We start from the raw sequence: 24200 nt of genomic DNA on the forward strand, positions 1-24200 counted from the left end.
AAATTGAGTTTGGGGAACCTCGTCGCCTTGAAACATTGGTTGGAACCTTCGCTAATCGACTAAAACGGAAATGATCGTCGAAGTTTTTACGATCCAAGGTTAAAGAACAACCAATCCATGGCCTCGCCACAGATACTCTCAATTTTTTGGCGAGTTATTACTCCGCTATGTATCCAGTTGACCAAGGTTCTAGAAACCTTAGAAGTCTTCTAAGTATGCCGGAGCTGATGACCGAGTAGGTAGGTTTCTCTAAACTCTTTCTTCTTCCGGACTTGTACCCGTTCACTATTTCAACTGTAAATCCGCATTCATTTATACCAGAGATCGCCCGTTTGACAATGCTGTCAAGTTAGCTTGTTTATCTCTACACAATGTCACAAACTGATCTTGGCCCAGCCCTGGAGAAGGGGATCTGGGTTGCGGTGGCCATTGCTGCGGTGATCGTTATCTTACGGATCGTCGGCAAAATCAAGATCAATCGGTTTGGCGTCGATGATGGCCTGATGATTTTTGCTGAGGTAGATCTCCCTGACTAGCCTGTGGATCACCTTCATGGACTGATTTCAATGCTTTCTAGATTCTAGCGATCGTATCGACAGTATTCTTGACCTTGTCGGTTAAGCATGGATTCGGGAAGAACCTCGACACAATACCACCAAATGATAAGCAAGAAGTCTTGAAGAACATCGCAATCCAAGTGCCAATCGTTACCATCAGCACCACTATAGCCCGCTCCGCGTTCATTCTCTACATCCTCCCCCTCCTCGGAACCAACAAGTACTACCAAGCCGCGCTATGGGCTGTTCTAGTGATACAATTCGCTGGGAACGTTGCATCGGCCGTACTGCCGCTTAGCATCTGTCGCGATGTGGAGGCTCTATGGGACCCCAAAGTCGCACTTTCGACAACCTGTGGCGACTCGAAAGCAGTCATCAAATTCGCCTACTACTCCAATACATTCAATTCAGCCACCGATCTGTTTTTGGCCGTCTTCCCAACAGTGGTATTCTGGAACCTGAATTTGAAACTACGCATCAAAATAAGTTTGATCGGTCTTCTGAGTTTGGGTATCGTGTAAGTACCTCTGCCCCAAATCGTATAACCACAATGTACTAACCCAATGCTACAGCGCAATGGTCGCATCTATCATCAAAACAACCAAACTGGACTCCGTACCCAGCATCACGAATACCGGAGCCGCCGGCGGCATCGAACTACTCCGCTGGGGATACATCGAAAACGTCATTATCATCATCACCTCCTCGATCCCCTGCATCCGCCCCTTGATCATCTCGTCTGTGCGCAAGCTCTCCAGCGGCAAATACACCCGCTCCTACGAACTCAGCATGCCATTCGGCGGGCGCAAATCGGGGGGCTGCCCCAAACGAGACGAACCAGTCGCGCCGCACCCGCAGGTTCAAGTCCGATGTTGAAAATAATAGCATCGATCGTATTCTGGAGAATAACCAGAGCGCGCATACGAGCACATCTATAGGAGGGGCGCCTGATTCGCCTACTTTCTCTGCCCCCGGTATCACGAAGCAAGTGGAGATCTCGGTAATCTCGGATTCTCGGCAGCCTGTGAAAGAACATATGGGGGATCTCTCATTGGGGGGTTAGAGCGGACCCAATTTATATCCTGGCTTATTATAGATTAGCCTACGCCGTCACGAATTTGGATCTTGTATATTATGTAAATACTTAGCTCCTCGCAACTGGGTTGGAAAGTTGCTAGGCTTGGTCTGTAAAATTGTCTCAGACTAATTTCACCCTTTCATGAATCAGATTAAACTTTCGCTTCTTCCTGCCCGACATAGTCGTACATGTACAACATACAGAATCTAACTAACTAGTTAACTAACTAGTTAGCGGTTCTCCTGGATTGAAACCACGTGGGAATTAACGCGGGTAGCGCCATTCCAACTTTTTCATCGCCCATTTCTCCGAGACACAAAATCTCACCGACGACCTATCCCGTACTTTCGCAAGATTTAGTTATTTTATGCCTTGGACTATATATAGATTAATCCGAGTAACCCTGACATATGGTTCGGACAAATGTCGGCTTCTCCTAAAGGTAAATAAACCCCGAGTGTCCCGGGAGGTACCCAGTGTCTTCCATTATCGCTCGCGCATGTAATCATTTATCGGTATACAGCATATGAGGATAACAGAGGTATTACGAATAGGGGGGCTGGATATAGTGTCCCCCCTAGTAGAAGCAGGGTATTACACACACCAAGCGTTGACCAAACGTAAAAGATCTATCTATATTATGGCAGAGAATCTTTCATAACTACGTTAAACCTGCTCCGTCCTCGGCATACATGCCATGTTATTGCATGACCCTAAAGACAAATATTGTATATGCAGACTCTATTGAGATTCCCGTGATGGGAAAGATGGCATTGTAATAGACGTGCTTGACGATAGTAACTCGAGCATGTTGCCTGTAGTAGAAACTGGAATGTAATATGTGGGTTTACGGGGATGATGGGAGACGGCAGGCGGGATGATCTACGACATGCAGGACCCATGCTCATTGCCATGTCATCGGATATGTCTTTCCCTCCTGAACAGGATGTCGTTGATGTATATTGGGGGGGGGATATGGCGGCGAAGATATCTTCCCTTCTACGTGGAAATAATCTCATATAGTTGCAGAGGTAATCGGTAAATGTGGGTGAAGCTCTTTCTCTGTAGCTGTGGAGACGAGTAATATGTATTATTTTCTTGTGTTGAAAGTAACTCTTACAGACAAACGGTCTAAAGATCTTGGGTAAAAGGATGGGGATTTGTGTGGCACCGGAGAGTGCTGATCGGACGAGGCGGCGTAGTGTTATTTCGTTGCTCGGAAGTTGTAGCTTCAGGACGTGCGAGAGAACGAAAGAGAGAGCAGAAAGAAAATAGGATCAAATTACACGCCAAGGGCAATCTAGCTCGATATGTTTAATGGATGTGTCGATTCTATCCTTTCTCACATTTCAAGTCATAAAGTGGCATAATTCATAAAAGACTGAGCTAGTTATAATATAGAGGATAATCCAAAATCAAGAAACAAGCATCATTCCAGTCCAATTTCTCATCATTCACACGAACAACAACCACCTAACCCCCTAGAACAAAGGCATCTCCGCCGTATTCTCATAATCCACATTTCCCTCCGCCGACTCAATACGCTCCGTACAAGTCCCAAAGATCCGATCCCACAACCTCGTCTGCTTCCCATAGTTATGACTCTTCCGCCAACCCTTCCGATGATGCAAATCATGGTCCTCGATAACAATCTCCGCACTAAGCATCTGCAACAACCATCCCATCGTCGACGGCACACCCGAATGCATACGCAGTCCACTATGACCAAAGACCTCCGCAAACGCAACGTATTGATGACAAACCCACCACTCATAGAAGCCCATGGGCAAACCAAACAGTTTCAAAGTAAAGTACGTCATCATGGGCACGCCAACCATATCGAAGAATTCCTGCTCGTGGTCTGCGTACGCGGCGAGGAGCGGATTCGGATGTTTAGTGAGATGGTGGGTACGGTGGTATTTCCACAGATAGCTCACGTCGTGCATCAGTCGGTGGTACCAGTAGAACCAGAAGTCGAGGACGATGCCATACAGGCCGATTTCAAGGGGGAGCCAGACCCAGGACATCTGTGAGGGTCTTTGGGTTTTGTTGTAGGAGAGGAGGATTGAGAGGATCATTCGCGATCCTGTGGTTTTGTATAGGGAGGCTACTACTTTCGCGACGCCGACGTCGGGGACGCCATCCCGGGTGTGCTTGTCGCCGTCTAAGAAGCCGTATTTGTGGCCGAGACGTCGGAGGATGTGTACTTGGTAGATTACTGTTGCGTTGAAGGCGAAGAAGTAGAAGTTGAAGGCTGTGATTGGGCCCATGGTGCGGCCGGTGAATGCCATGTACGTCTCGTGCAGGAGAAGGGGAAGGGCTGCGTAGAAGAGAACCCAGCGTTGGAGATACCACTGCGGCATGTAGGGCACTTTCTCGTCTTTGCTATGCACTGGCACCTCCTTGTTTAGGTCGATGGGGTGGGCGTTGAGGGCGTCGAGCAGGTAATGACTGATATTCCATTCGCTGCGAGGGGCTGTGCGCCATGTTGATTGCATAGAATCTTTGGATAGCGGTTTGGAATCCATGATGGATGTTGGAGTTGGATTTTTTTCGGCCATCCATGGCGGCAATCATTCTGTTTATATCATTCCCGTGAGGGCATCGGTTATGAAACACCATGTGAATAGTGATGTGTCAATATCCATATATGGGTCAGTTTACCCCAACAAAACCTATAAAGCGAGTGAATAGGAGATGGTAGAGACTATGCGGATTTGGCGAGGATCGGCGCAAGCATGTGAATTCTCCGCAAAAAGTTGGCGTTGGGAGGGTGGCTAAACCTCACCTGGAGACTAAAATGAAGATCGTGGGGTTCATGATTGAAACAAAAAGGGGAACCACTGCGATCCGACGTGTGAAGATTGATCTCTGCCGAATAGTAGGTGAAGAAGACGTGGGCCAATATGTCGAGTTGACACCATGCGTCCGGCTTGAGCCTCGGTATTGCAGCATTTGATCGCCTAGAGTGGAGCACCAATGGATTTCGATTGGCTCTGGGGTTTCTATCATTGTTGGGCTTAATACTAAAATTTTGGACGTGAAGTCTTGAATTTTGCAAGCGGGGTATGGGGTAGGGGGTGGGGGAAAACACAGAAGAGGATCAACTACCTAGGTACATATGTAGTGGTTGATGCTTTGTACCTATATAGTGTTCCCGAGGTCGACAAGTTCGTCTTGACGATGTGGAAATATACGTTTTCTCGTTTTAGTATCTGGCTATTCACCTTATCATTGGGCAAGGGCGGTTGACCTGATACATTATTATATTACCATGACTTCACGGGTACCTTGTCATGTACCCAGGAGTGAAGGTGGAAGTCTTATTGAATTGTATCATTGACAATTGCATTTTGCAGGATCGTTTCGATCCAAACTATTGACGCAGTCATATAGAAGCAACAGATCTAACTATAAATCTAAGCGCTCGCTGCGACCGGCGCAGAAGTAGCCTCGGAGTTCACAGGCGGAGTAGGAGCAGTGGCATCAGCCTTGAATCCAGGCTTCTCAAAGCTCTTCATGGGGTAGTATCCCCAGCGGTCGAACATGACACGGTCCTCGTCCCAGCCATTGCAGTCAGTAGTAAGCATCTTCTCACCGGTGAAGACAGCGTTAGCACCTGCTTGGAAACAGGCAATCTGCTGCTCTTCCGAAAGCGCGATGCGACCGGCAGCCAAGCGGACAATGGTACTGGGCATGACAATACGGGCAGTGGCGACGGTGCGCAGCAAGCGGTCGAAGGGGATCATCTTGCGGTCGCCGAGAGGAGTACCGGGGATGGGGACGAGGGCATTAACAGGGAAGGATTCGGGGTGGGCAGGCAGGCTGGAAACCGTGTGCAGGAGACCAATGCGGTCGGTGTCAGTCTCACCCAGACCGAGGATACCGCCCGAGCAGACATTGATACCGGCATCGCGCACGTGCGAGAGCGTCTTCAGGCGCTCGTCGTAGGAGCGGGTGGTGATGATGGTGGGGTAGAATTCACGCGAGGTATCGAGGTTGTGGTTGTATGCGGTCAGGCCAGCGTCTTTCAGCTCCTTGGCCTGGTGTTCGTCGATCATGCCTAGGGTCACGCAGACCTCCATGTTCATCTCGCGGATTCCGGTGATCATCTGCTTGACGTTCTTGAGACTGGTCTTACGGCCACGCATGTCGCGCCAAGCCGCGCCCATACAGAACCGAGTGCTACCATTGGCCTTGGCATTGCGAGCCTTGGTGAGGACATCGTCGACGGGGCTCATCTTGGTGGCCTTTAGGCCCGTGTTGTGCTTGGATGACTGAGCACAGTACGAGCAATCCTCACTGCATCCACCGGTCTTGATGTTCATCAAGGTGCACATCTGAATAGCGGAGGGGTCATGAAAGCGGCGGTGCACAGCAGCCTAGAGGAGGATCAATTTAGCTCAAACTCGGTATCAGGGTTATTATGTTAATTATGTGTAAATTTCACTTACTGCCGCGTATGTGAGTTGGCTCAATGGGGTCTCATAAATTTGCTTGACTTCATCTCGAGTCCAAGTGGTCCGGGGAGCGGTAGCACCCGTAGCGTCGGTTAAAGTGATGGGGATGCTACTCAACGAGGCACTGGGTGGACCTTGGACAGTACCGTAGGACCGTACCAACGTTCGTGACAATGATCGAATGGGAAGTGACATGGTGCTATATATGTTGAGGAGAGAGAAAGTAGAGGAAAGAGAGAGAGAGAGAGAGAGAGTACCTATGGAGTAGTATAACGGGATGACTCGAGAGGGGCAGACCCTGGAGTGATTCACCGGGACAATCGTGTGGAGAAGACGTGCGGTCGGCTCATTGGAGTAAGATTTACAGGGGGAGTGTTATTTTGGTGATTTGATTCTTCATGTGATATGGTTGAATTGATTCGTACTCCATATATACCTGGGTACTCCATACTCTGTTGAGTTATCCCAACATTGTTAATTAGTGTGTGGTTATCCTCGGGTTGGAATTAACTGATTTCTTATTTGTCCAAGCATTTCCCTTTTGGGGGATGTTCTTTATTCCACCATTTAACGGTAATATTATATCTTATATCTTATATATATACCTATTCATATATATTATAACAAGATGAACATATTATTCTATTTGTTTCCAAGTCAAAGTGATCCTTTTCAATTTCTTAGCTGGGCTATCCACATTACCCTATCCAACCAATCAAATGTTCCCCATTTGACCGAATTGATCTCCGGTGGAATGCGGAATTCATCAACGCTTCAAATGTTTATATTCCTATCTCAGCCTATAGGCTTCATATTTCAACTCGATAGGACTTTCCTGCAATTGCACCCCAATCCAACATATACACAATAACCCAAGCCATGACCCAAGCAAAACAGACAATGCTACAAAGGAAGTCCCCATGAAAATCACCCATCGTGGCATCAAACCCGTTAATGTCCACCGGATACCCAATTCGAACTTAAAGTCCAGTGAGCCCTTTTTCACATTCCCTGCACGGTCGCAAAATTGAACAAGACCAAATTGAATCTTAAAAAGGCTGCAAATCATGACCCCGCATTGCAGGATTAACCCGAACAAGCATGACCACAAGGTGATAGGTGTGTATACCTCATAGGCCTCGGTTTGGACAGACACAGACACAGACTTGCAGCCTTCTGTTGGCAATTCCGAGCTGGGCGGAGTGGGATGAATCACCGGGTGTTGAGCAGGCTTGTCATCCTCGATGGGTTCATTAGCCTCGATGGTTCGATGTTGCGGGGTTCTGGGTGTCGCTGGATAGCTCAGGCGACTGGTTCGATCTGATTCACTGCGCTTAACAATATGCGTGTCCCTTCGATGTTTGACCGGTTGTGGAGCGACACGGTCGTCGAACATATCGGAATAATATTCCTGCGGGCGATCCAGGGTTTGATCAAGTTCTCGATGGTGTTTCCGCGGGGGCTTCTCCCTCTTATTCTTATATTCCTTCACCATATTTCTCCATCTAGTATACGCAGCATCCTGCTCGCCACTGTGTTGCTGGTGGACGAGCAAGATTGCGAGATCTTTGATCGCATACTTCAGTGGTCGGCCACCTGGTCTGGAGCAATAGATGCAGCACTCAAGTAAGCATAAAGCTTCGCTTTGTCTATCACGCGCTAGCGGAGCCTTGCAGTATTGGCCTTTGAGGGTCTTTCCCAGGCAAGGTATCTTTCCATCTAGGGGGATGACGCGGTCATTGAGAACTCGTTTCAATGGGGTGCAACTGGTAGGACACGACATTGAGTTGATATAAGGATTGATAAATATGATGCTGGTCAATAATTCAGAGAAGGGTTGTCGGACAAGAGCTGAGTACTCTTGAGAATGGCTCAGTTGAAGCACTTTCAGGTAGGACTAGCCTCTTGTTTTATATTGCCAACGGCATCCAATTCTAGGACGCTTTCCTGTGAAGCCACAGCTAGCAGCATAGCCACCTACGCAATGTAGGCAACGGTTTTCCTAGGTGAAAGCGCTTAACAGGGAAGCTGCAGTAGCCGACGAGGCTGTGTTTTGTTGGTCTGATTATCTGATTCTGCTTCGCGCAATGAAGCATATCATAAAACATGACCTGTCTTAGTGAATACCTGACTTGATTTCCAGGCGCCACAATCCAAGCTCAATGTCAACACAAGGCTATTCCTTTCCAAGGCAGACTCGAGGAACAGGGAAAGAAAAAGTACTTTGGCACTAGTTAGCGCTAGACCCCTGCTTAGTGTGTTGCGAAGCAACTTGCATTTGTATTCATGTCCCCGATGTAACAGAATTCGGCTGCGGCGGTCCAAATAATTCAGCAGCACTGCCTACTCACCTAGCTCTAGATGACGCGAGAAATCATCATGGACTGTTTCAATCTGGTAAATTGTTGAGCTATTTACTTCCAAGGCTACATAGTACCCTCTATGCGACAGGAACACCAATGAACGATGGGGACTTATTCTATGTACACCTATTGACACAAGTGATAAACCAAACTTGATGAGCGCATATACTCGTTCAAACCCAAACTGGCCAGACGTGATGGTTTTTCGATTAAATGGAGTCGAGTCACCACCCCCTTCGGCCCGTAAGTCGCCGCCTCAAACATCCAGCACCGTCTGTCCTGCTATCGTCTGGTTCGGGGACTGGATCTGACCCGTCACGTCGCGCACCAGCGAACCAAGCAACGGACTGAATTGGAAATACAAGTTGGGGCCCGAGACCGCCGCGACGGTTTCTAAATAGGCGACGGTGCGGTTGAACAGCCAGGGGGATTATTCTTGACCTAATTTGCGGATCCGAATAAGCCTATTTCATTGCCGTCCCAGCTGATGAAGATAAGAGTCCGCAGAGGTCGCCAGCCATTCCGGACCGCCGTTCCAAAGGCGCGGACGACCTCATTCAAGGCCGCAGAGCCGCTGGCTGGGTCGGTAGCACCCGTGGCCCACGCGTCGCGGTGGTTGCCGATGATGACAACCTCGTCTTTGATTTGTCCTTCGATCTCGCCAACCAACGTGTATAGCGTCGCGTTAGAGTCCTTCATTTTGTTTTGCATGACTAAAACAATGTTCGGAGGCGAAGGGCCAACGTTGTATCCAACGCCCCGGTATCCGAGTTGCCCGCCCTGCCATCTCGAATTCAGGTCGTCTGCGCGAGGCCCAATGCCATTGAGGGCTTTCAAGATTGGAACCGCATCCGCATATGAGATGGCCATGGCAGGAACCGGTTCACTATCCTTGCCTGTTCAAGTAAGCAAGAGAACAACCCGACAAGAAAAGAGTCCTACCCGGATGCGCCCCATTCTGTCGAAAAACACTACTCGGTGCTCGAGCCGGACCATCTGGATACGCAAGATACCCATTCGCCTCGGTAATCTCCCCATCCACCTCTGGATCCCGGTAGACAATCCATCCCATAATGCCCGTCTGCTGCAGAATCTCGTAGAACTTGCTCCCCGGCAACCCAAACTTGACGATGGCGATCTTCCCCATCACACTGACATTCGCCCGGGCCAGATCCTCGAAATCTTCCAGCCGTCCATGGTTGGCATACACAACCGACGCGTTGATTTTGAAGCTGGGAGCAAAAGCAACGAACTGGGGGGCATTCAGGATCTCGCCTGTGAGTGGGTTGGGATCAGTTGCATTTTCGGTCAGCGCGGCCTCGTAGAGCACTTCCCCATCGGTCTGATTCACAAGAGCTAGGCGGCTTGACACGGGAAGCGGCAATGGGAGTGGTAGGGGGTAGGCCTGGATGGACGTCGTGTCGATGCCGAACTCTTTCCATTTTTCCTGTGTCCAATGACCACTGGGGAGAGTTTGGCCGGGGAAACGGAGCTCAGAGGTGTAGTGGACACTCCATTGGCGGGCTTTGGTAGCGTCGGGGACGGAGAGGAGCAGTTGTTCAAGATTGAAATGGCGGGCAGGCCGAAGAAGGGTGACGCCGGGGAGACGGTGATAGAAGGCGAGGCAGAGCAGACTAACGAGGCAAAAAGACAAGAGGAAAGGTTTTAATTTGCTGGCTGTGCGAGGCGCATAGCCCGACACAGCAAGTTCCCCTTTCATCTTTGATTGAATATTCCATCCAACATGAGGTAGAGCTGGACACGAGCTCCAAAACTGGTTTAAACTGATCGGATCGGCTCGGTCAATCAGATTTATGTTACAACCTGCCCCTGGACTGGCGAGTTACAAACTAGGCCAAAAGACCACTATATCTGAGCATTACGCTCAGATAGACCAGGCTCCGATATATAAAGTGCATGACATGACAGTATACGAATATATAATTAACTTGGTCGTAGTTAGAAATAGCACCATATGGAGTATATAATGGTTAGATACCTAGATAATTTCCTTCAACTATCTCTTATCAAAGTATGGTTCACTAAGACTTACTTCGAACTATCTATATCTTCCAAGGTTTTTATGTTTTCTTATATTTTCCCTAACTGGTTTGAGGGCCAACAGAAAAGTATTATACTCAAGGGGTACCTAAGTAGATTTTGTATTACTAACTCATATATAAAACCTTGGAAGATACTTAATGCGTTTGCTGGGTCAGGAACCCGCTGGGAACCATCCATGAACGCTGACTGTGAGCTGACTGTGCGATGGCGTTCCCATTGGCCAATGATGATTGCCGTGGCGGAAGAGAGAGTTTGCCGGCTCCACCAGAGCTTTATCAGTGGGTCATTAAAGTTTTAGTGGGTCTATAATGACCATACATGTATTACGGTATCTGACTCACTACCTAGGTATGTAACCAAACAAACGACCTTGGAAACACCATTAGTTTGATTGCACAACAGAACATGTCCAAGTGGCACCATCAGCCACTGCACAAAGCCTCCCAGGACTGCATCTCCAGCCTCCCAGCCCCAGGAATTGCCCGTTGACTGCATGATAAGTCCCAACCATGTGGCAGGCAGTTGGCTTGCCGGTCAGTCCAATGGTGATATCATAGTATAATTGATTGATTCGGCGTTGGACGACATACACCGTCTTTCTCGGCTTGAGCTGCGGGCATTTCAGCTGCTCCAACTTTTCCTGCCAGTCTGCGTGGCTCAACTGATCTCCAAATAGGATCCCTGCCCCCTTTCCACTACGAATGGGTTTGAGAATGTAGCCATCCTTGAGCTGTGAGCGGCTAATCAAGTCCTCTAGCTCGACTGAACCGGGCAGGATGGTGGGAGTTATGCCGTTTTCGAGCCTTGTGGCTTGTTCCGAGGAGAGGACCTTTCTGGATACCAGCATACTCAACTCCTATAAGATGATTCCCAGCATTCGCTTGTCGTGCGTCAGTAGGATGGTCCGCATGTCGTTAAAGCCGCGCACGCTAAGCTCCTTCATCATCTCTGGTGAGAGGGCACGGAATTGGCACTGGTGGAGTCCCAGGCCGACCTGATGGATCTCCTCGGCCACCTCGCCAGAAGCAAGGGTAAATATGCGCTCAGCCGGCGTCTGTGGGCTCGCCAGATAGCACAGTTTATAGCCCGTCTTGCTCTCTCCATCAGGGATCAATCGCAACTCTTTGGAAGTGATAAGCCGTGGTCTGATACCGAGACGCTCCTCTATAAAAGTCACAAACATGTGGATATCCATCCCACGTTCCTCCTCTTTCAGCAGATGCAGTGGAAGATTATGGTTGAACAGCCCAAGCAATCCACCTAGAATCTAAGAGGGATTAGCAATCTACTAGATGATACTCTTGCTTACATACCTCTTCCGGCTCGGCTCCGTGCTGCAATCCCTTTTTGTCAAGATTGAAGACGGACACTCCCTCTTGGGCAAAGGCCGTCTGCACATAGCCATTCCAGCAGAATCGACCGTTGATCTCGCACACACGGAAGCTCTCCATCTTACTTGGGTCATCCTCTTCCAAGAGAAAGTCTGGTCGCCAGGACCCTTGGCATTCTTTGTACGGGCGGATCAAGGCCTTGTTTTGGTCCATCCACTACATGATGAGTACTATATTTTGTTTACAGATCGATAAGACTCACGCGCAAAAGGTCTTCTTCCTGGGGCTCCAGCGGCATCCGCTGTGGAAACCGCGCTTCCTCATCCGTCCACCACCGCTCGATAATGTCCTCAATAGCCAGACCCAGCGCCTCGTGTAATTTCCTCCCCTGCTCCTGATGACTACTCTGTCTCGCGCGTGCCATCGTCTGCAACCCCAAGATCCTCATACTAGACGAGGCTACATCGGCGGTCGACCACACCACCGATTCCCAGATCCAGGAGGCGCTGAGAGCAAGGTTTGGCCGGACATCCTCAACTCTCCTTGTCATTGCGCACCGTCTCAGCACGGTCGCTGATTTTGATCGTATTCTGGTGCTGGATGACGGGGCAGCGGTAGAATTCGGCGATCCGCGTGATCTGATGGAGATCCAGAATGGATTGTTCCGGGGGATGGGGGATGAGGATGCGGAGAGGGGAAGGCTGGTAGAGGTGATTTATAGTTGAGTTGTAAACAGCTTCTGCCATGTTTAATTTATCATGGATCTATTTACTCCTGTACTTCCAATGGAGCATTGAAATGTATACGAAGGTAAGAATACACCTAGCCTACCTATATATAGAAGAATAACTGCAAATCCATAGCAAGCGGACCGGGGCTTGCCGCCCAGATTCATCAGGAGAATTGAGGACAATTGACCACCATCAAGCTAGAGCCAGTAACATGTTTTATGTTGGTGTGTTATGATTCATACTTACTGTATTGACCTAGAGTGAAGTGATAGCCGTGTAGGGTAATTGGTATATGAGGGAGATTTCTACTTATCGCCTCTTTCATAGAGACGACTACCTCTGACGCCATACCCTTTCCCTTGATTTGTTGGTCAATAAACACTAGAAGTTCATCTTCTCTTCGTACTCCTCCGGTGACAAAGACAACAATTCCCTATGCTCCTCTCGCGTGAGCTTCCTTGCACTATCCTGGATATTCTCTGCCACCGAAAGCATGCCGAGTCTTCTCGTAGCTTCATAGATACCAGCACTCCGACGAGTCTCAATGATAGGATCCGTGATAGAGTCGGGGTCAATTTCAATTTCTAGCGCGGGGTCGGCCCAGAGAGTGAAGAATAGCACACCGGGCTCATGAATGAAGGTAGGCTTATCAAGAACCACTGTAAAATAGTAATAGGAGAACGGGCGGAAGGAATAGTCACGCGAACCCTGAGGCAATGCCCGTATAAACGTTCCTGAGCCCGCCTGGAATTCGTGGGAGGCACCGATGTCAAATCCGTTGGGTGGCGCAGATATGAGGGAAGATAAGGAGGAGGAGGTGGGGATCCTGAACTCGAAGTAAATTGTTTTGGAGACGGGGAGATAGGAGATGATGGCTGCAGTGAATGTGCGTGCGGTTGTCTCTAGGAGATTGGACCTTTCCTGCTTGATCTCGATATCCGCGAGGAACTGGACATAGATCACGTACTGAAGGTCACATTGACTATCCAAAGACTTGTTCGTGATAGTGATAGTACTCCTCTCAGATCCCCATATAATTCGAAATACATTCAAATTAAGGGATTGGATTTCCGCCGTTTGTTGCTGCTCTAAAGCCTCTTGGATATGTTGTATAGTGAGAGTCTCGGACAATGCGGGCGGGGACGGTTCATATAGCCCATAATCAAATTGCCCATAAACATATGTCGAATAGCGTCCTATCATAAGATCTTTTATATCAAAGCCGAATCCGTTCTGATTTGTCGTAATATCCACATTGATATCGCGAATTTCTGGATCAACTGAGATACCCCCCTCCGCAAAAGTTTGAAGCTTAGTCGCGGGGCTACCAAGACGTTTTATCATAGGGAGCTCCTTCGTAACAGCTGGAAGACTCCGATCGAAGGTAATCCAGTAGGGGCCGGTACCGTGGTCATTATCACGGTATGCACCTTGGAGATAGCTTTTAGACGTGAGAAGGAAACAGAATCCTGACATGAACTCGCCCTTAAATCCAATTTTCATCGTGGGGATCAAAGGCGGAAGGCCTCCCCGCTGTCCAGCCTGAAGACGCTTTCGATAAGCAATTTCGTGACGCTGATGTTCCACGCAAGCCAGACCATCCGGTGGGTTGTATGAGTAAATTTCTAGAAAGGGAAACTGGTCGAATTCCGAGTAAAAATATTCGTACAGATTGTTGAACTCTTCCGGCTGGATGGGAGTCGTGCTGTATACTTGAAGTCGGTACGCCTCGAGTTCGTTTGGCTCTGGTTGATAAAACTGCCTTCCGTGGCTAGCCACCTTCCCCAAAATGACCGGGTTGCCTTGATGGTCGACATAGTCTCGTTGGATCCATCGGATGGGTTCTTCGGTTGAATCCCGCGCAATCTGCGATGTTCTCACCATGATGTGGGAGGTTAGGTGAGGAGGAGCTGGACCCCTATCACCAAGAAAGGAGATCTTTTTGTGTTCTGTCAGCCGGATACCATCATTTCATTGGCTCCTTTCTGTATATATAGGACCCACTTGTTAGATTGTGTCTTAAAACCCTTTTATTTTCAAGATCAATAACATACATTATTATATACATTATTATATCCTCACCCTTGTTTCGTCTAGCAATTGTGGACCTGAGAGGTCATACATTCACTGATGTATGCGATAACTGGTAGAAATCTGTCTGGATTGCAAATGTATGGTACAACTAGCAGATGCTGATAACTCTAACTAAAATAACAAACCCTTTTGTTTTACAATTCTGTGCGGTTATGATAACTAAACAGCATGCCTGGTACTCGAAGTCACATGATCTACATGGTAAGGATGTCATGTAAATCCATATATTCAACATTGGACTTTGACAGTGTCCGTCCTCGTTGCTCTAGGCAGAACCCTTGATATTATGCATCGTCACACTAACACTAAGTTTGATTAGAATTAAGAGGGATCCTAGGGGATTCTGGACTATAGGGAAATCAACCTACTGGTGCTAACAAGACAACTACCGAGCCCGTTATGGGTCGGCAGTGTACATCAGCCGGCCCACTACTGTCGGCTTATACTTGTATTCTAGTTGGAAGAATCTATATCCATTATAGTAATGGATAAACCATCTAACTCCCGGCAAGTGCCGCACTGCACGGGTGCGTATAGGATGCGGGGTAGATGAATTGGTAACCCCGCATTTCACCTATATGATCGACATTAGTGGTTTTAGTGATCACTGACCCGACCTAGTTAATGTGGAAATAGTACCAGGACTATAGTATTTTAGTCTACATAGTAAGGATTTCTACACCGGTTATATCGCCCCTACCACCCCGTCCACGGAGTGAGTGGGCTATACAATACGACACCCGAGGTTATATTAGGAATGTCTCTACGTTAGATCGTATGGTCTGTCCACTAGCGATAGCACGGTTCTTCTTCTTGGCATACAAGATGATTTGGTGTATGTATCATGTTTTATTTGATTTAGCCTTCTATACAGGTGCTCCTTATGGGTGCGTAGCTGTCAGTAGTGGGAGGCCGTCCTAAAGGGGTAGCCCTTGCTAGTTGTGTTTTGTATATCGTACCCTAATAGCCAGCTAATTTACAAGTAAGACAGCTAGCTGTCATGAAACATGATAAGTCTCCTGAATATCCCATAGTCGCAAAATCGAATGCGTCTTCCAGGGAATGAATTTGACAGGGCACTGACTCCCCGGGTTTTCGAGAAACTTTGTTGTTGAGATCGCTCGTCCTACCGGTTGTGGGGTCATCGTGAAGTCGCGGAATCTGTGGGGTTTAGCAGAAAGTTACATCTTTGTCCAGAGTTTAATGCGGAAATGACTCCACGTATCTTATTCCGCACAGGAGGAGAATGGTGAAGTTAATTGAAAGGTGTATGGGTAAAGGCTTCGAGTATAAAAGTCTCGAGTATCACCACAATACACCCTAACAATCACATCAGCCGAGACGGACTTTTTCCTTCTACCTTTACAGTTTTAACCATAATGAAGCTGAAAATACTCCTTAGCTTAGGCTTCTTGGTAGCCAGTGTGGCTACAGATGACTCTTATGAGGATTCCCAACTGTCGGACCAGCTTCCCGCTGCCTCAAAGCCCAACTTTCTCTTCATAATGACAGATGACCAGGATCTGAAGTTGAATTCGATGTCCTATATGCCATTGACTATCAAGCATATGGCAAAGAAAGGCACAACATTTGCCAACCACTTCGTCACTACCGCTTTGTGCTGTCCATCTCGTGTCAGTTTGCTCACTGGGCGCCACGCACATAACACCAACGTAACCGATGTTAATCCACCCTGGGGTAAGCCATATCCTTTCCAATCCTCCCATTCGATTTAGATTTGATGGATCTTTCTAGGGGGATACCCTAAGTTTGTTGAACGCGGATTCAACGAGAACTACCTTCCTGTCTGGATGCAACAGGCGGGCTATGACACCTACTATACTGGAAAGCTGATGAACGGTCAATCTCTTGAGAACTATGCCAGTCCACATGCTGCAGGCTTCAACGGATCAGACTTTCTCCTAGACCCTTATACATATGACTTTTTGAATACCACGTACCAGAGAAATCACGAAAAGCCTACCAATTACCTAGGCCGTCACACGACCGAGGTTATACGCGAGAAGGCGATGGGATTCCTAGACGACGCCCTAGTTGGCGAACGACCTTTCTTTATGGCTGTAACACCTATTGCACCGCATTCGAACATGAATGGAACACATGGTGGCGGAATGGACGATCCCATCCCTGAAGAACACCATAAGCATCTCTTCCCAGATGCGAGGGTACCTCGAACAGCCAACTTCAACCCCAAACACGTAAGTGCCTATTATTAGTGATATATAAAATTGTCGCCTTCTAACAGAGTTGTCTTTATAGCCGAGTGGCGTGAGTTGGATTCATGATCTTCCATACCAGAATCAGACCGTCATAGATTACAATGACCATTATTATCGCCAGCGCCTTCGTTCCCTTCAGGGTGTCGACGAGCTAGTTGACCAACTAATTATACGTCTTGAAAGATCCGGAAAGATCAATAATACCTTCATTATCTACACCTCGGATAATGGTTTCCATATCTCTCAGCACCGACTTCCTCCTGGGAAAACCTGTGGCTTCGAGGAAGATATCCGAGTTCCTTTCATATTGCGCGGGCCTGGTGTCGCAGAGAGCCATACGGATAATAGGGTTACCACACACATTGACATTGCTCCCACAGTATTCCAGCTAGCTGGGCTTAATCCGAGATCTGACTTTGATGGAACACCAATGCCAACTTCTAAAACTAGTGGAGATCTCCATGAACATATTGCGGTTGAATTTTGGGGACGGGGGATACTCGAAGGTGCCTTCTCAAAGCCCGGTTCGTCTACATATTACTTCTCAATCTGTTATACACTAATGCTTGTAGGGGCCCAATTTGTGCCGAACAACACCTTCAAGGCCGTTCGCGTGCTTGCCCCTGACTATAACTTGTTCTACTCCGTGTGGTGTAATAACGAGCATGAGCTCTATGACATGAGTGTAAGTCTTAATCATAACCAAACCGCTAAATTGACTCAACTGACCACATTTCGAAAGACGGACCCTTACCAGGTGAAGAATCTCTGGAAGAGAGGTGCTAAAAGGGTGAAGATTCTCGGACACCCAATGTCGAAAGTAATTCCAAGATTGGATGCCCTCCTCATGGTACTCAAGTCATGCATTGGCTCCGAATGTATCAAGCCCTGGGATACTCTACACCCGGACGGCTTAGTGACGAACCTCCGAGATGCATTGGATAATAAGTATGATGACTTCTATGAGTCCCAGCCAAAAGTCTCCTTTGACCGCTGCGTCTATGGCTATGAGATCGATGCCGAAGGACCCCAGAATGCTCTCGCTTTCAGAGATGGATATAGTGTGGAGTCCTGGGTTTAAAGATTGAACGTGTATCTCAGAATTAGGCATTCGATAAATGAAACTGGATGACTAGTTGGTTAGGCCTATCATAGAGCATACTAAAGTCAATGATCTTTCGAAACTCACAATTTGTTTAGAGACTCGTGGACGGTTCCCCTCACTAAACTAGCAATGCCAGGTTTGCCGATTAGTGGGTCCATCGGATCCATGGTGTTTTGGCTACATTCCAACCCCTCCCGCGGCAGTACAGTACCGCATAGATCAGTCAAGGCGCAATCGGTGTGTCTCGTTAAAACAAGTGGGAAAGAAAATCGCATGGGTATCCGAGGAAATGCCAGTGCCGAGGCTATTTCCTCTACGTGTCGGCATTCTTTCTTTTGAACGGGTGAAATGGATAGAAATTCGGTTCAACAAGCTCAGCCCGAGAACCGAGGAGGTTTCCGCTTTATCGGAGTAGCTATCGTCCATAGATATATCTAGCTGTTACTGGGCCAGCTATATACGGTTGTGTTGAGGCCAACAGGACAGCGCACTACCCAACAGATTTGATGAATTGAAAGGTCTTCTCCAGTTAGTGAGAGAGATAGGGTATTACCTTCCAGGTCTTCAAGCAAGATAGTTGTTGAGATGGAGATGGACACCTGATCGATTAGGCCTTGTTTGTCAGGCTGGCTACCTACATAAGTAGCTCTCTGCATGTTTGTAGGAATTAACCTTTTCTTCTCTCTCTCTCTGGTCCCTAGTAGCTTCACCAATAGTACATTCAATTCAAAATACCAAGGTTAGTTAGATCAGAAACAACCTCAGCAGCCTGCCGATACTGCTGCTTCCAACATTTTTCTGTAATTTGAGAGCAAGGATGATTGTCATTCGGGAAGAGCCCATATTGGAAGCGTGATAGGATCTCTTCATCATCCTCCAAGCTATCAAGTTCAGGAAAGACCTCGTGTCCGGTCATAATAAAGTAGATAGCGGAACCAAGCGCAAAAAGATCGGTCGCCACACATGCATAATCTCCATGGACTCGAGGCTGGTATGACTTTGAGCACTCCCGAGAGAGTCCATCTAATAAAGTGGTCCCATCAGCGGACTTCGACATCCCCTGAAAGTCTGCAAGTAATATATCGAGATTCTGATCCAGTAGAAGATTCCGAAGGTTTATATCACAGTGGATGACCCTTTTTCCATGAATATAACTGATTGCTTCGGCAGCTTGTTTGCACCAGAGTAGCCTCCTATCGAGAGCTATAACCGACTGTGATTTAAGATAGTCATTCAAAGAACCATTTGATGCGCGTTGCAGCACGAGACCATCTTCTCTCACGCCTTTTAAGGCGATAATACGGGGATGGCTTCCGATGACCTCGAGAAGCTGGGCCTCTATCTGAATGCTCTCGCAATCGCCAGGAATACATGGATATTTCAAGACCGTAAATTCATCAATAGCTCCGACGAAACACTCGCCACCGCGACCGATAATCTCTGAAACCCCTGGGGGGTAATATCGGGACACTTCGATGATTTCAACATGGGACATAGTATCTGTATCTTCATTACAGCCACGGGCATCCTACAACAATTAGTAATCAAAGGAGTCAACAAACGCCCCTTATGGCTTACAATTGCTGAGATTTGTGGACAAGACGTATCACACGCTTCAGTCACTAGCATGCTGTGTCCGACCTCGCAAGGCCTTGAAGACTGAACCAAACACGATATCTAAGGGATACCACATTGCTTGGAACAGATGAAGAGTGTGGGAAGAAAGAATTCGCAAGATAGGTGGCACGAAGAGGAGATGTGAAGGAGCCTTTGGTGTGCTAATATATTGAAGGGATGACTATACAAACTATGCAAACTATTCCAACTGATATTTTGACTAATCCATGCATTCTGCCAAGGCCGCTTTATGTGTGCAGGGTAACACCAATCAAAAGCGGCGTCACCCTCTCACCGAACTATTAATCAAGCTTAAGCCGCAGGATATAGACTAGTTCCTTAAGTTTAATACTAAAAAAGATAATTATGAGTTAGGATTCTACTGATTCATCCTTGCATATCACGTCGGCACTAAATTCTGATTTACACACAGCCAACCAAATAAGTCATTCATTATTGATTGAAGGCAACTGGTAAAACCGGGGGGGGACGCTGGGAGCTGGGGTGGTAAAAAGTTACTGTTCATCACCTTTCTTGAAGCAGTGTAGAGATCGTAGTTTTAATTGCGAGAGACGGGGGTATAGCATAGTTGATAAAGGTGGGATTGTCTATTTGGCTTCCACGATGGTTTATTTATTGTAAGACATGGAGTCGCGACATGTTCGTGACGAGGTGTGTGGTGTATACGGATGTTCAGATAGAAAGTCTCTCGTGTGGCCCAATCTAATCTACCGTATACCGTACAGTAGTAGTAGTATTCACTACCCCGACGTCTCGCAAATATACAGACTACAACAACTATATATATCCGTACATTTATAGTAACTCTTACGGTCTTCTTTGCTGCGGGTGGCTGAACCGGCGATTCCCCCAAGGCTATATCAGATTTAAATATATCTTGGTGTTATTTTGCGATATGCCCAGTTATACAAAACAAAGTCCACGGAATCAAAGGAACATGTGTTGATATCGGTGTCATCTGACCCTGTGGCAGGACTGCCAGCTACATAGTCCCCTCTCCCTCTTCTTCTTTTCCCTTCTTCAAGATCCGATACGGTTGCATTGGTCCCTCTCTTCTCCTGACTTCTTGAAAATATGGTGCATTGAAAAGAAAGAAAAAAAAAGCAAGTAATAAACGATCCCTAACCCTGGAATATATACCGACGGTGTAACATCTACTCATGCTTGACGGTGGAGAAATGGCTTGATATATATCAACACTTAGGGGACCGTAATCATCGCCACCTCTCTATATTTGACCTTTTTGGCTAGTGTCATTTAGCTGCAAAGTTCCTCCAGCGTGAAATTAATATTATTATGGATCTACTAGTATACGACCGAGGCCAGGATTATAATTAACCTCCCCCGCATTTCATTTATGGGGAATCCCAGCCAAATTGACCAATCAAATTGAGATTAATATTGGCTAAAATATCTAATCGTCCCCTGACTGGCCAGAGGCCAAAAGTGCGGAGACTAATTTATGCCGAGGTCAACGGTTAAGCACTGAGATCCCCTCATTTGTATACTTATATTGTTAAACTGATAACTCCCTTAGCTACTTGTATACAAAACCAAGGTCAAATTGGGAAGATGGATATAGGTGCGTGATGAAACGATGATCACAATTGATCTTATTGACAAATGATAGGAACCGCTGCCGCTGCTCTCGTCGGAGGAGCTACAGTCGCAGGATATTTGAATGCCAAGTTTCATATCCAGAAGGATATATCAAGTTTGGTCACGGTGAAGCATGCAGAACGACAATATGCCAATGCCAGTATGATTATAACAATATTCCGGCGATTGCAACCCACATACTGACCAATTTTTTAGTTAGTCAAAACCAAGGGAATCCGTGGTTCGTCCTACTGCAGACCGTCAAGAAATATCCCGACATGATCTGTCTCTGGACTCGAGAGAGATCATACACCTACCGAGAACTCCAAGACCAAGCCTGCCAATATGCCCATTTCTACTTATCACAGGGCGTGAAGAAAGGCGACCTCGTGGCCCTTTACCTCCAGAACAGTAACGAGTACATCGTCGCATGGGTGGCCCTTTGGAGTATTGGCTGCGCCCCCGCCGCCATAAATTACAACCTCACCGGCGCCGCACTACTACACTGTCTAAAGATCAGCGATGCGACCATTCTGCTTGTCGACGAAGATGCCGACTGTGCCGCCCGCGTCGAAGAAAGCCTCGACGCGATTACAGGCAATTTGGGAATGAAGCCGATGACCCTGGATAGCTCCTTGAAGGCGCATGTCAGTACTTTCCCAACAACGCTCCCGCCCAAGGAGCTGAGCAAGCATGTAGCCGGTGACTTCCCGGCAATTCTCCTATATACCTCTGGCACCACGGGTATGCCCAAGGGCTGTGCGTTTACAATGTCCAGACTCTATACCACTCTCTTCGTCCGCCGTGCCCTGGTGCGAGACACGCCCGGCCCAGCCGGCGATCGCTGGTACAGCTGTATGCCCTTGTACCATGGCACGGCAGCTATTTCCATGATCTCATGTCTGGTAATGGGACTGAGCATCGCGATCGCGCCCAAGTTTAGCGTCAGTAGATTCTGGAAAGATGTTCGCGACTCAGAGTCGACTACGTTCGTGTATGTTGGCGAGACTGCTCGTTATTTGCTCGCGCCGCCTCCATCGCCTCAAGACCGGAATCACAAGGTCCGCTGTATGTACGGTAACGGTCTCCGGCCGGATATTTGGGAGCGGTTCCGTGAGCGGTTTGGAGTCGCTGAAGTTGGGGAGTTCTTTAATAGCACAGAAGGTGTCTTTGGTCTCTTCAACTACAATCGCGGTCCTTTCACGTCTGGCAGTGTCGGTCACCATGGTTTGATCATGCGTGGTATATTGCATAATGTCTTTATTCCTGTTGCCATTGACCCTGAGACTGGAGACATTCTGCGGGATTCTGAGACCGGCTTTGCGGTTCGCGCTCCGTATGAACAAGGAGGGGAAATTATCGTTAAAGTTCCCGGTGAAGAAGCTTTCCAGGGGTATTGGCACAATGATGAGGCGACCAATAAGAAATTCTTACGGGATGTGTTCAAGAAGGGGGACCTCTATTATCGATCTGGCGATGCTCTGCGTCGGCAGAGCGATGGCCGTTGGTACTTCCTCGATCGACTTGGAGATACTTTCCGCTGGAAGAGCGAGAACGTGTAAGTTGCAACACAACCTAAGATGTGGGTGTGAATTTGGACGCAAAGGCTAACTATAGTGTTAATGTAACAGAGCAACTGCCGAGGTTTCAGAGGTTCTAGGCCAATTCCCTGGCATCACCGAAGCCAACGTCTACGGCGTCCGTCTTCCCAATCACGAGGGACGAGCCGGGTGTGCAGCAATTCAAATTAGCCCAGATGCTCGTCAGGCATTTGATTACACAGAACTGGCGAGATTCGTACGCTCCAAGCTGCCGAAATATGCTGTGCCCCTGTTCCTTCGCATCGTGGAGAATCCCACTCATATTCACAACCATAAGCAAAACAAAGTGCCGCTTCGGGATGAGGGGGTTGATACTACCTTAATTGGAACTAAAGCCCCTGAGGGTAAAGATGACCACTTCTTGTGGATTGCGCCTGGTGACGAGAGCTATTCACCGTATGGACAGAAAGAGTGGGAGCAATTGTCGACTGGGAGTGCTCGGTTGTGAGGTGATGATTAGATTCCTTCTTCGCTATCCGTTATTATGACCCCCAATTCTATTTCTCGAACATATTAGCATGCTATTCATCATGTTCCTTCTGGTTCATATTCATATTGGGGTTAATCAATCAATTATCAACTCTATAACTTGATTGAACTCTTCAACGGCTCAATCCATGCTGCAACAACCAATGCCCTTACCATCCGAGTATCACTTGATATCGACGATGATGCTAAAATGTGATGTGCATGACTGGGACCTACATCCATGGGTATGATTGAGGTAGAACCATGGAACTTCCAATGGTCTGGACCTCTTTGATCCCCACACTTTATTTATACCTGGTAGACTCATCCGATGGAGTGTTGGGAATGCCATATAAACACAACTATCATATTCCCCATGCTGTCTGCCAACGCACATGTTGTAATACGCTTTTTCTGTAAGACTACGGTGTGTCTACACCAGCAATGGGAAAATGTGAGTGAATCGTAACCATGTTCAAGGGTCGGATAACCCCTTCCTCGTCTGGGTTCGTTGCCTATGTCAATCCTACGTGCATATTCACACAGGCCTGATATATCTGTACCACATCTGCTTCTTGCTGGGCATGTCAATGAACACTGCCTTCTACTGCATGTGACACTTCGTTTTTCCTGTTCATGCCACAAGAGATTTCATAACGGCCCCTTCAGCGGAAGCTGTCATGATTAAGTGGGGGATGTCATGTTACAAGGGACTGAACTTTTAGATATATCACTTGGTAAATTTCAAATCTAAAGGTGGTCTGATCTGAAGGTGGTCTGAAAGCGTTGTTATCTATGCAGAAAGTCACATAAAGACGACCGGCTCAGAGTCGAAGTCTAATTGAGCAGACGTTTGCGAAAGCAAGTAGTC

The 24200-nt window shown here is 47.6% G+C and overlaps 11 protein-coding genes across 11 annotated transcripts; 3 read left to right on the forward strand and 8 right to left on the reverse strand.

Annotated features, from left to right (window-relative positions):
- Window positions 1-371: 371 nt before the first annotated feature.
- N7516_007574 (uncharacterized protein) lies at window positions 372-1433 on the forward strand (the record flags this gene model as incomplete). The annotated part of the gene is made up of 3 exons (XM_057220294.1): window positions 372-518; window positions 578-1074; window positions 1130-1433. The coding sequence occupies 3 exons, from the start codon at window positions 372-374 to the stop codon at window positions 1431-1433; spliced, it is 948 nt and encodes a 315-aa protein (XP_057074385.1).
- A 1683-nt stretch (window positions 1434-3116) lies between these two features.
- N7516_007575 (sterol desaturase family protein) lies at window positions 3117-4163 on the reverse strand (the record flags this gene model as incomplete). The annotated part of the gene is made up of 1 exon (XM_057220295.1): window positions 3117-4163. The coding sequence occupies one exon, from the start codon at window positions 4161-4163 to the stop codon at window positions 3117-3119; it is 1047 nt and encodes a 348-aa protein (XP_057074386.1).
- Window positions 4164-5054: 891 nt separating this feature from the next.
- Window positions 5055-6290, reverse strand: N7516_007576 (biotin synthase; the record flags this gene model as incomplete). Its single annotated transcript, XM_057220296.1, has 2 exons — window positions 5055-6017; window positions 6090-6290. The coding sequence occupies 2 exons, from the start codon at window positions 6288-6290 to the stop codon at window positions 5055-5057; spliced, it is 1164 nt and encodes a 387-aa protein (XP_057074387.1).
- Window positions 6291-6885: 595 nt separating this feature from the next.
- N7516_007577 (uncharacterized protein) lies at window positions 6886-7878 on the reverse strand (the record flags this gene model as incomplete). The annotated part of the gene is made up of 1 exon (XM_057220297.1): window positions 6886-7878. The coding sequence occupies one exon, from the start codon at window positions 7876-7878 to the stop codon at window positions 6886-6888; it is 993 nt and encodes a 330-aa protein (XP_057074388.1).
- A 1021-nt stretch (window positions 7879-8899) lies between these two features.
- On the reverse strand, window positions 8900-10178 carry N7516_007578 (uncharacterized protein; the record flags this gene model as incomplete). The annotated part of the gene is made up of 2 exons (XM_057220298.1): window positions 8900-9354; window positions 9401-10178. 2 exons carry the CDS (start codon window positions 10176-10178, stop codon window positions 8900-8902), a joined length of 1233 nt encoding a protein of 410 aa, XP_057074389.1.
- A 726-nt stretch (window positions 10179-10904) lies between these two features.
- N7516_007579 (uncharacterized protein) lies at window positions 10905-12277 on the reverse strand (the record flags this gene model as incomplete). The annotated part of the gene is made up of 4 exons (XM_057220299.1): window positions 10905-11378; window positions 11451-11789; window positions 11836-12069; window positions 12116-12277. 4 exons carry the CDS (start codon window positions 12275-12277, stop codon window positions 10905-10907), a joined length of 1209 nt encoding a protein of 402 aa, XP_057074390.1.
- A 109-nt stretch (window positions 12278-12386) lies between these two features.
- On the reverse strand, window positions 12387-12599 carry N7516_007580 (uncharacterized protein; the record flags this gene model as incomplete). The annotated part of the gene is made up of 1 exon (XM_057220300.1): window positions 12387-12599. The coding sequence occupies one exon, from the start codon at window positions 12597-12599 to the stop codon at window positions 12387-12389; it is 213 nt and encodes a 70-aa protein (XP_057074391.1).
- A 366-nt stretch (window positions 12600-12965) lies between these two features.
- Window positions 12966-14468, reverse strand: N7516_007581 (uncharacterized protein; the record flags this gene model as incomplete). Its single annotated transcript, XM_057220301.1, has 1 exon — window positions 12966-14468. One exon carries the CDS (start codon window positions 14466-14468, stop codon window positions 12966-12968), a length of 1503 nt encoding a protein of 500 aa, XP_057074392.1.
- Window positions 14469-16057: 1589 nt separating this feature from the next.
- On the forward strand, window positions 16058-17999 carry N7516_007582 (sulfatase family protein; the record flags this gene model as incomplete). The annotated part of the gene is made up of 5 exons (XM_057220302.1): window positions 16058-16376; window positions 16434-16897; window positions 16959-17442; window positions 17491-17603; window positions 17661-17999. 5 exons carry the CDS (start codon window positions 16058-16060, stop codon window positions 17997-17999), a joined length of 1719 nt encoding a protein of 572 aa, XP_057074393.1.
- A 745-nt stretch (window positions 18000-18744) lies between these two features.
- Window positions 18745-19652, reverse strand: N7516_007583 (uncharacterized protein; the record flags this gene model as incomplete). The annotated part of the gene is made up of 2 exons (XM_057220303.1): window positions 18745-19551; window positions 19602-19652. 2 exons carry the CDS (start codon window positions 19650-19652, stop codon window positions 18745-18747), a joined length of 858 nt encoding a protein of 285 aa, XP_057074394.1.
- A 1581-nt stretch (window positions 19653-21233) lies between these two features.
- Window positions 21234-23309, forward strand: N7516_007584 (putative very-long-chain acyl-CoA synthetase family protein (CefD1); the record flags this gene model as incomplete). Its single annotated transcript, XM_057220304.1, has 4 exons — window positions 21234-21243; window positions 21292-21420; window positions 21477-22818; window positions 22892-23309. The coding sequence occupies 4 exons, from the start codon at window positions 21234-21236 to the stop codon at window positions 23307-23309; spliced, it is 1899 nt and encodes a 632-aa protein (XP_057074395.1).
- Between the last annotated feature and the right edge of the window lie 891 nt (window positions 23310-24200).

This window comes from Penicillium verrucosum, assembly GCF_028828655.1.
Source record: "Penicillium verrucosum strain IBT 35672 chromosome Unknown utg000002l_segment0_segment0, whole genome shotgun sequence".
Lineage (NCBI taxonomy): Eukaryota > Fungi > Ascomycota > Eurotiomycetes > Eurotiales > Aspergillaceae > Penicillium > Penicillium verrucosum.